Source organism: Gracilinanus agilis, chromosome 5 (assembly GCF_016433145.1).
Source record: "Gracilinanus agilis isolate LMUSP501 chromosome 5, AgileGrace, whole genome shotgun sequence".
Taxonomy (NCBI): domain Eukaryota; kingdom Metazoa; phylum Chordata; class Mammalia; order Didelphimorphia; family Didelphidae; genus Gracilinanus; species Gracilinanus agilis.
The window spans coordinates 293,184,563-293,198,460 of NC_058134.1; the positions used below are offsets into that span (position 1 = coordinate 293,184,563).

Genomic DNA, 13,898 nt, shown 5'->3' on the forward strand with positions numbered 1-13,898 from the left:
GGAGAGGTGGGTTAGATGGTAACATGGTTTGGTAGATTTAAAACTACCCAAATGGCCAAACCCTGAGAAGACAATGACGCCATGTCAGTTTGGAAGGAAGTCTCTAGTGGTGGGCCCCAGGGGTCTTGTTGAACACTGTTCTCCATCACTCAGTGACATAGAAGGCACAATTATCCAGTTTACAGAGAGCATATGAGATGTCAAGATCTAAAAAGATTTCCTTCACCTAGGATGTTGGGCTCAGTCTAATAAGAGGAATGTTTAAAGATAAAATTTAAAAAGGATGATGTAAAATCTTAGGCTTAGGTTCAATAAATCAATTCCAGAAGTATAAAACATGGTGGGGCGTTACCTAGAAAGCTGTTCATGCGAAAAAAATGTGGGAAGTTTAGGAGACTAGTGTGTTATGGCAGCCAAAACCAAATGCAATGAGAGATATAGTGCCCAAAGTAAGGGAGCTAATAGAGGTGGTGCAATGCAGTACTGGATTGAGAGAAGAGCTGGGTTTGAATCCTGCCTCCAAAGCTCACCATCTGTGTTTGTGGGCAAGCCACTTCACCTATCTAGTCCTCAATTTCCTCATTTGTAAAATAGGGATACTAACTGCACCTACCTCACAAGGTTGTGGTGAGAATCAAGTGAGATAATATAGTGCTTTGTAAATGGTAAAAATAAAAATGAAAAAGGTAAAAATACTTAATATTAATGGTCCTACTATCTTCTTCTGTGGTCAAATCAGTTGGATGATTGCTCTCAAGTTTGGAAATCAAATTTTTGGGAGGACAGTTTGTAAATCTCATGGTTCAGAGGAGGGCAGCCAAGATGCTGAGGTCCAAGGGACTTTTTTTAGTAGAGAAACTGGATGTCATGCTGTATGAGAGAATTAGATTTGCTCTGCTGGACCCCAACAGGTAGAACTAGAAATAAAAGGAAAAACACCCCAACAGTGATTCAAAATGGCAACAGGCTGCCTTAAGATAGTAGGTTTCTCCTCTCTGGGGATCTCTTTGGTGGCTTGCTGACCACGTTGGGGGAATGCTGGAGAAGTGATGCTGTCAATCCAGGTTGCATTAGATGCAGGAGTTTACCATGATTGATAGATTTCAGGGGCATCTGAACTTGAATAGGGGGGAAAATTCGCCATTATTTTCTCTAGCCCCTGAAATTTAGCATTTTCTTCAAGGATGAAGTACATGCTCCCCACCCCGCCTCCAGTATTCTAAATCCAGACTTCACTAGTGTGCTATAACACACAGAAAGTTAAGATTCTGGCATTTTCTCTTCAAGTGCATACACAATTTTCATTCAGGCCCTTCCACTAGGCAGAGGTAGAATTGCTCTGGGCTTTAGTTACACTGTTCCCTACTTGGCTAATGACTTCACAGCCTAACGTGGGGCCTGGCTGTCCTGGGCCCTTTTCTCTTGGTAATGTTTCATCAGCTCCAATGGGTGCAGATGACTCCCAGATCTGTGTCCGACTATAACTACTCTCCCGAGTTCTGCCTTAACAGCTGCTCCTATACATTTTCATCTGGATGCTCCCTTAGCTTTCTTTCTGTTCCTTAAATTTCTTGTCAAGACCACCACCCTTCCAGTTACCAAGATTTACAATTTAATTTCTTTTCAGCTCTTCGTCCTTGTTCCTATAGTCAACCAACTGACCAGCTGTCTATTTTATCCCCCAACCTTCATATCCATTCCTTTCAGATAATTTACTTGGTCCCCAGAGGCCCCCATCACTTCTTCCTTGGAGATTCTTCTCAACTGGTCCTCTCCCCTCTTCCATGGCTCCCTTCTCTAGTCTGCCTCTGCCCTCCCCCCACCCCACCCCACCCCACCCAATCTTCCGTGGATTTTGACTGCTTTTCCAATCACAAACTCCTCAGCTCAGTATGTAAAAGCTCTTCTTAGGCTGGTGACTGGCTTATTTCACGTTATTCCTCTTCAGATATATTGTTCAGCACTCTCCTCAAATGCACTTTTCCCTCCCTCCAAGTTTTTTCTTTCCTTTTTTTTTGGGGGGGGCATACAACACAGTACCTTGAATGTATCAGACAGGAATACAGAAATACTTGTTGAATATAGGTTCTATTCTGATCCTAGATGCTCTGGGCAGTGGACAACAAGGTCTATGACTAGAAAGTTTATAGATCATTAAGGCAAAGTTCTGTAGTGGTGTAGTGGCTAGAGAGCTAGGCCTGGATTTGGGAAAACCTGAGCTCAAATCCAATCTTTAACACTTACTAGTCATGACTGGGCAAGCCACTTGCTGTTTGCCTTAGTTTCCTTAACTGAAAAATGGGGATAATAATAGCACCTACTTACTAGGATTATGATGAGGACCAAATAATATTTGTAAGATGCCTTTAGCACAGAGCCTAGCATGTAGTAAGGTGTTAAATGCTTATTCTCTTCTTCCTTCCTTAGTGGAAAGATTTTGGGTGGTATCTAGAATCTACTTTCATTACTTTTAGGAACTGCTTAAGAATCTCATGCTTTTCTCCAAAAATTAAATATTGTACATAGCATAAGTCTATGGTTTGACCAATAGACTTACAAATAATATAGTCTTACTTATTATTACTAACATTTCTAACACAGGCATAAGTGTACTAACCTAGTCATACACTAACTTTAGCAAGTGAACTAGAATTTAGGTGCTTAGATTGCAAAATTTTTTCCTTAAGTTAATATTTTCTTGTTAGTTCATAAAATTAGATAGATACATAGATAGAATTCATTACTTTGTTCTAGTTAGAAAATGTTAGCCTTCAGAATGTTTGTAAATGTTTAAATTTACTTGGTTTTTCCTTTCTGTTCAAAAAAATTTTTTTGCAAACTTAAATCCCCATTCCTTACCTATGCTTTTACCATAACCCGTCTTAGTTTAGCTTAGTTTAGTTTTAGCATAGTTTAGGAGATAGCAACCCTTTTTCTTATTTTGCAGACTTGGGGATAAGAGCTTAGTTAGAATTTAGCTTAGTATAAGAGTAGTAATCCCTTAGACTTTAGTAACTACTAAAATGTTGCAAGATGCAAATTTTAAAGATAAAGGGGACATAATATGGTGCAAAGAGGGGGCATAACAACCTTGTAGGCTTTGCTGCAGAGTTCCTCTGTTAGCTGATAAAGAGTTTTAGAATCTTGGGAAAGTCAGTTGGCCCTGGGCACGATCAGGGACCATCTGAGCTCCTTCTTTGGATTGAAACTTGGCCTATATTTTGCAGCTTTTCCTTTAAAAATTGTTGGTTTAGCTAATTCCTTTGAATCTTCCTATCCTTCCTTATTCCCATCTTCATTTTCCCTACCTGAATGTCTGGGAAGTTTTGAAAGGAGAGTAGATCTGAGTGTTAGTTTCAAATCTTGAGAGTTTAGTCAAATAGGGCTCACCCTTGTTACAAACTTATCTATTGAATCACTGTATCCAACTTTCCTACCCCTTTTGGCTACAAACCCTCTCCAGGCTGAGTGGGCTGGTCCCTACTCAGTCTCACATTCCTGTCTCCCTTCCCCCACCTGAAGCTTTCTCTAGGCGGCTGTTAGGGCTACCTAATATCCTCTAACCTTTCCAATTAACCCTAGAAAACAGTAAACCCCGTTTGTCTTTAATCAAAACCCTTTGGCTACTTCATTGGTTGATTACTTAGAGAGGGAGGAGGAGAGAGAGGAATAACATTCTCTCCGGAGTTTGAGGGAAGCTGAAGGTATCCATTTTGGAGGAAGCGTAACTTCAATACCTCCTTCTAGTCCCTTCCTTAGTGAACCCGTGAAACTGACTAAAGCCTCAAGTCAGTTTTCAAGCCTGTTCTTGGCTGGCTCTAACCTGGCTCTGTAAAGTGTCCTTTACTTGAAGGGCTCAGACTGTTTCCCTTCAGTGTTTTGTCTCTAACCCGAGTATCCAGTCTGTGTTTCTCTGCTGCTGTTGCCTGCCTTAGATTAACTCATCCTCTCCTTTGCAGCTCTTTATACCTCAGTGTTATATTCCCTGAACTCAGACATTCCCTTACTGCTCCTATCACCTCAACTTACCGCCTTTACCATTATACCTTCCTTATTCACTTTACTGCCTTGGGATTCACAAACCCTATCCACAGTGCCTATCCTCAATTCCAACCATACCTCTGCCTTAATTTCCCTACTACCTATAGCCTAATCCCCTTATTACCTCCCCGCAATATTCCCTTATTACATAGGATAGGTGACATTAGATGAGTTAGGTTTTAATTTTAAATTGGTTTTCAGAATTCCTTTACTTTTCCTCAAAGAAGATTGAGTTCTGAAAAAGAACAAAGGCATTTTAACCTAAAGGATAACTTGGAAAAAACAAACCAAACCTGGATAGTCATTTGCCCAAGTGCATTTGTTAGCTATAACACTGACCAGGTGATAAAGAAGCCATATAATCCCTCGAGGTTGGTTCTGACTCTCTCTGATTGTCCTTTTAAGTATTCAGAAAAGGAAGAAAGTCTTTACCTGCTTCCTAGCAGGCTGCTATGCTAACTGGATAGACATCGGAGTATCTGCAACTTGAGGTGATGCTACTCCTATGATCTAAAGTCAACCTCGGAGACAAAAAGCTTAGTTTTCTATGCATGTACTCACCTAGCTACCACACATGTATATACACACACGCACACACAGAAACACACACACACAGTACAAATGTCCCTCAACCAACTGTTACTCCAATGGTTCAGCTCTGGCCATAAAGCTTTGTGGCTACTGAGGTCTGTGTGGTGGCAGAAAGTTCCAACTTTATTAAACTGTTGGCACCGATTCTACAGCTTCCTGCCACATACAGGAAGGGCTACGTTATACTGTGATCATTAGATCACTCTTCTTGTGATTATTCAATGAGGAAGGGTGGCCAGTGTGGTAGCCTTTAGTTGCTTCCTTATCTTAGTGCCTTCCCTCAGAGATAATCTTCTGTGTCTATCTTGCTTGTTGTCTCCCTAATTAGAATGTGAACTCCTTGAAAGCAGGGATTGGTTTTGTTTTGGGGGGCATTTTTGCCTTTTTTTAGTATCCCTAGAACTTAGCTAAATGCCTGACACAGTACGGGTTTAATGTGTGCCAACTGAGGAGGACTGCTAGAAGAGGTAATTTTTCTAACATGGTGAGTTCTCCTTTGAAAGTCATTTGAAGACTTTTCCCCTACTTTTCCCACAAGGAACAACTGGATTTGCTTATTTTAGCTTTAACATTTTATTTGGTTTTTGAGTATTTTATAGCAAGGCAGTGCAGCGCTATGGAGAGAGTACTGGGTTTGGAGGACCTGGGCTAAAATCTTCCCTTACTTTTCCTTTAGGGATAACAAGATTACCTCAAAGGTCCCGTGTGGCTCTAAATCTATGACATGGCCCTAAATGGATGACTTGGGAACAAGTAATTTCTCATTTTAGCCTAGAACAAATCATTTAAAAGACTTTCACACCAGCGGGTCTGAAAAAAAACAACCACCAATGTCAATGAAGTCGCTTGCTGCCATGAAGTACCAAATGTGAGAACATTTATGCTATTGTTTTTATTTATACAACTATAAAGAGTGACAGTAGCAATTTTTTTGATGGGTAACACCTTGTATTAGCACTGCTAATTATACTGCTATAAATTTAGTTCAGGATCAGAAGGAGATTTAGGAAAGGGGGAAAAGAAAAAAGATTACCATTCCCCCACCCCCATATTAAAACAGGGAAACTTTTTCTTTTCTATTTTTTTAACTTTACTCGGATGTCTTCCCATCAGCCTCCTGTGGTTTACAGTCTTAAGATCACAGGAAGAAAGGCTTTCACTTTGGAAAAGAGATTACAGGCTAGGTTATAGTGCCAAGCAAGACAGAAAACCCAATTTGGGTCTCTAGCACGCTGTGGGAGCAGAGGCAGATTCCCAAATGTGCCCTAGATTCCTCTTCTTCCAACCAATAAAATGTTCCCACCTTTAGCTAACCCTATTCACATATGTATCACAGCCTCTTTTTTACAAACCACTGTTCAGAGGAAATCTTAGGAGGCATTTGTGGCATCTGCCTGGACTGGAAAGACAACAGGGACCAGGTCTGATTGGACCCCTTGTGAATCCAGCCCCCCAAGTGGAATCAATGTTTTAGGCCTTTAAAGAGAACTGAGAAGGCATGGGGTGTTGGGCAAGGAGACTGCTACTCTTAGGCAGACCTAACAACAGCTGCCTCTGATTCTGATTGAAAATAACCAAGCAGAATTGATCCATCTTACTCTGATAACACAAGGGAGAAAACAGCTTCCCTTCTGAAAAAAGTGAAGAGGGAATGGGAAAAGAGGAGGGAAGAAGAGACAAAAAATGTTTAGAGTGGCACAAAAAATGATAAATGTAAACTTCTCTTTGTTATTAAACCTAACTACAAGTTTCCTATAGTCCAGTTATCCATCTGAATTGCATTAAAGGAGAGAAGCCTAATGGGATCCCCCTCAGGAGTTCACTGCTTCAGGCTGGCAGGCCCTGGGCTTGCGCTGAGGGAGCCCCTTATTTTCAGTGGTGTTTGGGCCTGAACGCCCCTTTTTGGATGCGGGGCTGGGCTGGCTTGGTTCCATGATGGTTCCAGTTCCATTGGTCCCTGCCGAGTGGGTCTGGCCCCGCTCATTTGTGTTTCCTGGAGATTGTGGAGCATTCTGATACCTGGATCCAGATGGATACCAAGAGCCATTTCGATAACGGCCCATGTTGTCATGTCGCCCTTGGTTCGTGGGGCCATTAGACCTTTGGCCTTGTGGACGATAGCCTTGCCCTCCTCTTCTATTCCCCTGCAATACCTAGGAAACAAAGAAGATAGGCTTGAATAAAACTAGGAATGTCCATTTAGGAACTTCCAGGCTGGAACTTGGATATCTCTCAAGGTACTTTTTTTTTAGCAGAAAGCTATCAATCATCCTAACCCAAACTACAGCATCAGAAGAGATTTCTTTTTACCATTTACAACCTTTGCTTTACCCCAGAGATATTCTTCTTGAACCCATTTCCTCTAGCCATACAGGCTGGGGAAGGTGTGGAAGAGAATACTACCAAGGGAACACATTGTAGGATTTGTTTTTGTCCACATGGATGGGTGTCATGTCGTTGTCTTGTCCTTTTTATAACACAAGAAATCTGGAAAGAATGCCTACCTTTTTAGTACTAATTAAAACTATTATCAAGTCCTGCCTTATACTATAGACTGAGATGAAATCATGCTATGTGTACACATATGTAATATAATGAATGCATCTTCCTCACTTAGAACCCAAAAAAACCTACAGTACAGTAGTTATTCTTGTCCTTGATGCCAAGACTATCAAGAATAATAATTATTTTGATCTCTAAAATGTTTTCCCTCTAAATTAAATGATAAAATTTTCCCCTTAAGGACTGTCTGATTTCAACTTTCAGGCCGCTCCCCTGCAGCAGCTCCCCACTCTTGGTCCTGTGGTCTATTGCTAGGGAGTTACCACTTTCAGAAGAAAGATTAAAGTGAGGTACCTTTTAGTGCTCTCTAGTGGGCCTGCCACTTGTGGTGCTTGTCTACTTTGTGATCGGTGCATAATTCCCACTGTGAGTAATTAATGGGCAATTCAGCCCACAACAGCTAGGCTGACTGCCAAAATGAAAAATGCAGCAATACTTGGCTGGTGGATGAGAACATACCAAATGCTCCCTTTGTAACTACATGAGACTTTAGGGGTTCAAAATGGTGTGAGGAGGGAGTGAAATCAAGTTAAACACATGTTGAAAACTGGGCAGTTTTGAGTTATCAGTCTGTTGGCATTTTAATTCAATGGCTTTTCATCCAAACTCAATGGGGAACATCTAATTACCTCTCTCTGAGGCTGGTAGGACCGGCTGCTGGGATTCACTGTGGCTGCAGGCATCTCTCCTGCTGGTGGGTTTTTCTTGTTGGCATTTGTAAGGCTAGGAGCAGAGGCACAGGTGGAAGTAGAGAGAACAGCTGCATCACTAGGGCTGCTCAACGACACGGATGTGACTGAGCTACACCGGGATCTGGTCGAGTAGCTGTTCTTTGGATGGGACACTAAAAGGGAAACATAAGAACTCAATTTCAATGACAAAAAACGATGACGCTTCCTCCTCTTCTCAACAAGAAGTTTAAGGGGGAAAAAACCCTGCTTGCTGACATTTTATATGAAACACAGTTTGAGGTATTAAAGAAAAAACCTCAATCCTTGGGAATTTCTTCTTTGCCTCCTCCCCAAATAGGTATTTAATAATTGTTTTCAGAATTGAATTGTCTTCCTTATATACACCGTCTAGGAGTATGGGTAAGAAAGCCTTGTGACAAACATATTCCACTGTTCTGTGGAGAATAAATAATAATTATAATACTGAGGAGGAGCTCCAGGGACCAAAGAATAGACTTGAGAATAGTATTAATCTTTCCTCCCACCCCCTCTCTTATCTGACTTTTGATTTTTGGCAGATACTTTTTCCCTTCCCACTGTGCTCTTAAGTTCTAGGACCTGACTGAACCAGGAAATAGGAACTTGGGGAAATTTGCTCAAGTTCTTATGAAAGAACATGGCTAATATGGAAATGTGTTTTGCATGACTTTACATGTATAATTGATATTATATTACTTGCCTTTTCATTGCGTGCCCCTCAAAGGGGCAGAAGAGAGGGAAAGAATCGGGAACTCAAAATTTTTTTAGAAAATGAGTGTTAAAAATGGTTAAGTTTTTTTAAAACTTCCTATTCAAGGAATATTATAAATTACCCCATTTTACAAAGGAGGAACGAGACAGAGGAGTTAAAGCTGGGAAAAAATCATCTTCACAATTCATATATATCTTCCCAAAGTTTTTCCTTCTTTACAAAAATGACTACAAGTTCCAAGTAAAAGAGAAATAAACTCATACTACTGGGAAGTTTTCAAATAAATGTTTTATTCAATGGTTTGAAAATTTCTCCGATACTGGGCTAATAATAAGATTCTTCCTATCTTATCTAGGATGGAAGTGCAGTGTCAATCGCAGGCCAAATCCCATTACTGATCAGCATTGGGACCTTTAAGTGGCTCTGTTTTTCTGAGCTGGCCCAGTCTGCCCCTCTTCCTGCAGTGTGGCAGTTTCTGTTCCCCAAGGGGTCAGACATTGTGTAGCTTTACCACATTTCAGAACTCCTGAAAGGATTCAGTTTCCTCAGTATTGGGGACCAGGTCTAGATTACAGTCTCTTCCTTCAATAGTGCCCCAATATTTTACCTTTAGGAATAATTAGGTGGCCCTAGCTGGTAGCACATTGGGTTTGGAGCTAGATTCATATCTGGTCTCAGACATTTACTAAGTTGTGTGGTCCCAGGAGACTTAATATGTCTGTTTCCGCAACTAAAAAATGAGTACAATTGTTGTGAGGATCAAATGAGATATTTGTAAAGTGTTTTGTCTGGCATTATACAAATGCTAGCTATTAATTATTCTTATTAAGAAAAAATCTAAAAGAATCTCTAATTAAATAGAATTCTTTACATAGAAGCAAATGACTTAGAGAAAAATAAAATTTATTAGACATCTGAGGAGTCATAACTATAGACCTAGGCATCAGGCACTAAAAACATTTTCTAAACCTTAGAGTTTGATGTAGGTGAGGAAACTGAGGTCCAAAGAACTGAATAACAGGTTCAAAGTCACAGAAGAAATAAATGGCAGAGCCTGAATTTGAACCCAGCTCCTCTGAATCAAAATCCAGTTCTTTCCATTGTGCTGTGGTTGACCTTCATAGCTTCATTTTATAGATAAAGATATTTAATTGAAGAGGATTTCAGTGCCTTATTGCCAGGCCTTCATGCCTTGTCCCTCCTTCTACCAGAGGGCCCTTTTCTAATCCCCAAGTCCTATTAGCACCAATACCTTGTCCAAATGAATCAATGCTCATCTTCAGCGTGTCAATATCACATGTGAACCGGGCTACCCGTCCTAGATCCTCATCATATTTACGTTCACTAACAAAATGCTGAAAAGAAGGAAAAGGAAAATATTCAGGAGATAAACATTTAAAAAGGAACCTATACATTGTCACATAAAGCATCATTAAATTTTGTTTACTATATATTTTTCTGTTTTGCTTTGTAATCTCTAGCAGAAATAAGTAGATAATTTTATTAGCCTTTTTTCTTTTTATTTTTCTAATCTTGAACTTAAACACCACATAAAAATAGCATTTCCATATACACTGTAGAACAGGTGAGGATTGTATATGAAAATGCCAATCTCTTATGAGGAGCTTGCTCTTCTTCGAAATACTTAGATTCAATGTATAGCTTCAAAGAGTCCCTGCTTATCTGTGATTCCTTCTAGCTTTTCTTCTATTTGCTTTTCTTTGGGGGTGGGATGGAGGGGAGAGAATTTTATTGCTAATACCCCCTCATATCCTTCTTCCTCTTATCTCTTCCTTTCCATTTCAGGGGGGAAAAAAAGAAAAACGATTCTTTTGTAACAAATATGTATAGTTAAGCAAAACAAAATCCCATAATGACCATGTCCAAAAATGTATGTTTCATGACTATCAGAGTCCTGAAGTAATTGAATTCATTCATTTTGTAAAATCTTTAGACTAAGTTCTTGAGGGGTCTAGTGGATTGAGAGCCAGGCCTGGAGACAGGAGGTCCTGGGTTCAAACCTAACCTCAGCTGTGTGACCCTGGGCAAGTCATGCCACTCCCCTCACCTAGCTCTTATTGCTCTTTTGCCTTACACAGTATTTGATTCCAACATGGACAGTAAGGGTTAAAAAAAAAAAAAAGGACTAAGTTCTTGCCTACTTTTCGGTAATAGCTTAAAATGAGGGCAGAGAACAATAGGGGTGGGGGTTGTATGGAACTAAATACTATATATGATGGTCAGAAATTCTCAATATGATCATAACAAAAAGGGAAAGAAAAAAAGATGAGTTCTAAGACTGCCTTTCCACTACAGGCCACATCCTCCTATTTTTCTACTTTATGTAGGGTATCAAAATCATATATTGATTATGTATTTTCTATTTGATTTTACTCTGTAAATGATTTTGTGTTATAAGTTTGATCTGATTTTACGTATGAAAGCCTCTTCTTTGTCACTAAGTGAAGCTATGAATGCAAAAGTTCAGTCTTTCACAAGTTAGATACCACAGTTTATTCTCTGTTAATTAAAGAAAAACTCTGAACTAAAGTCCAGAAATTCAATACTTTCATAAAACACTCTAATTCTAAGGCAACTGTTACCCTAGCACTTCTTGCAGATCACTTTGTGCCAAGGAAGCTTGTTATCCTTCATAACTTCAGCTCCTGAGAAACTCCATGACCTCTGTGTGTTATTTTTGAAACCGCACAAGCCAACCAGGAACCATCTCTGTTTATCCTTGTCTTATATCTCATTCCAAGGAACCAATAAAAAAGTTAACTCCCTAGTCCACTTACAAACAGCCTCAGGATACAGCTGGCTCCCCTAAATCCACAAAGCATTTCTCTAAGACAAGAGAAGGGTAGACCTGATTCCATGTGTATGTGCCCATTTTCCTTATTATAACCAATCATGTTGTCCTTACCTCCATGATGCTGCCAAGCCTATAAACCAATTGTATCATTTTCTCACCAATTCTGTTCTGTTCTTTTGTTCCCATGCTTATAAAAGTGAATTGCAACTTCAATTCTTTGTCTTTTGGCTAGAAACTGAAGTAGCCCATTAGACCCCTTTACTAATAGATTCTCACTTTGTTAATAAACTATTGTCTTTCTTGGGAGAGAACATACCTCAGTCTACCTTTGTTGAATTTCAGTTGCAACAAGGCAGCCATGGGAAACACAGGTAGCAAAATAAACTGAGAAGCAGGCAAGCAATTAGCCATAAGAAACAGTCCCATTAGGGGGTTATTTGGAATACTTTATCAAATTAGGTCTCACTTTTACTCTCTACAAACCATGGTTCACAAAGCCTTGATTTTTTTGAGAAGGTAAATTATTTGTTCAAAAGAGTCACTTTGTAAACTAGTACAAATTTTGCTACAAGTTATTTAATCCTCTCAGAAAATTATTCCTTTGGTCCAGCCATAGCCCTATAGAAATTCAATGATTCTGAGAAGTAAGCTTTGATATCCTAGTTCAAAATATTGTTTTAGGTTGTCTGCCACTATGATGAGACTAAAGACAACCTCTCAAGACAGTCCCTAAATCAAAACCAAACTAGCCTTCTGGCAATCTTAGATGTAAAATTTAAGACCCAGTCTTAAATGATGAATAAGCTCAAAAAGGATGCAGGAAAAAAACACAATATCCCAAACAGAAGACATAATTGGAAAGGACCAACTTGTGAAAGATATTATTGTTCTTCTCTTTCCTTACCAAAGATGCAGGTAACAACATGCCTAACCAACCTGCACAGTGACGGAGGCTTCTAAAATGCTATACTCATCCACACTCTCATGAATGGCACAGATTTTCATCTGTAGGGCTACTTCCAACCTGGGTGAAGCCTAGAAGCAGACTGGTATCATAAAGGGTTGGACAAATGGCTATTGACATGTCAGGCTTAGCTTTCAGCAAAGAAATGCCTCAAATCCTTGAAGCTTCAGGACATGCTGTGACAGCTCTTTTTGTGACGGAGCCTTAAACCTGGCAATATGACGGGCTAATTAAACCAATCAATAAGCATTTATTAAACATCTCCTGCTGATATTTACTGTTAGGCACTATGACAGACATTAGGCATACAAAGCCATGAAACAATCCTTGCTCTCAAAGAGCTTACTTCCCTTTGGGAGAGACAAGATATACAACCCAAACTTAGGTCAGGAATTTACAGAGATTAGATCAAGGGAGTAGTGATCAAACTTTGCCCTTGATCAGACCATTTTGAAAGATTGCAGATAGAACCTAAGCCTGAGCTATTCCTGAAACTAGAATAATACAACTCTCAATATCCCAAGAAATCAGCAACCCCAGTTTTCCCCTCCAGAAATTCATATAGCTCAGAACCAACATCAAGTCCAAAGCCAGGAAGTAGAATAAACAGTAAATAAAAAAAGAATCTCACTACAAAAAGCTGTTGTTGTGACAGGGAAGCTCAATACACAAATCTAGAAGATGACAATGACTCTAAAACATCAAAAAGAAACCCTCAAAGAAAAAATACAGATTGTGTACAAATTCAAATAGAATTTCTAGAAGAGATGAGACAAAAGCTTAAAGGTTAAAAATGTTTTAACAAATTAAATGAAAGCATTAAAAGAAAAAACTGAAAAGAAACGAGTTATGAAAGAATTGGAAAGGAAATTAGTTTGGCACAAGATATATAAAATTTTGCCCAAGCACTGAAAACTAAACTGAATTCACCAGAAATCAATGACTCCATGAGCAACAAAAAATATTAAAATAAAGTCAAAAGACGAGGAAAACAGAGTGGGAAAACTGCAAGGGAAAGACAACTAAACTGGAAAGAGAAGAGGAAAAATGAAAGAACCATTGAACATCAGAACAATAAAAAAGAACCAAGACAACAGATTTTAAGAAATATTAAAAGAAAACACTACAGATCTCTTGAACCAGAAGGCAAAGTAGAAATAGAAAGAGTCAACCAATCACTCCTGAAAAAAACCTCAAAATTAAACTCCCGGGAACACTGAAGCCAAAATCTGGAGATGCCAGGTCAAAGAAAAAATGCTGTAAGCAGTCACCAGAAAGAAGAAATTCAAATACTGAGGAGACACAAGATTTATGAAGGAGCAGAAGACAAAGGATATAGAAGTTATAGCCAAGAATAATTTACCCAGCAAAGCTACTGTGCAGGTGGAAAATCTGCCACACCTGAGCTAAATTCCCAGCATCCTTTTAAGTACGTCCTCATTGAGATAAATTTGGCTTGAGACTCACGCTGCGGGGCTCTTTTTTGGAAGCTTGAGCTTTGCT

The 13,898-nt window shown here is 39.4% G+C and overlaps 1 protein-coding gene across 2 annotated transcripts in view; it reads right to left on the reverse strand.

Moving 5' to 3' along the window:
• Positions 1-5,505: 5,505 nt before the first annotated feature.
• Positions 5,506-13,898, reverse strand: part of SPATS2 (spermatogenesis associated serine rich 2) — a 183,959-nt gene continuing 175,566 nt past the window's right edge. For both annotated transcript variants that reach the window (XM_044679317.1, XM_044679316.1), the window contains 3 exons: positions 9,869-9,971; positions 7,824-8,038; positions 5,506-6,785 (listed from right to left, as the gene is read on the reverse strand). In XM_044679317.1, coding sequence (XP_044535252.1) covers positions 6,444-6,785; positions 7,824-8,038; positions 9,869-9,971 — 660 coding nt within the window. In that variant the 3' untranslated portion in view covers positions 5,506-6,443. The remainder of the gene's footprint in view (positions 6,786-7,823; positions 8,039-9,868; positions 9,972-13,898) is intronic.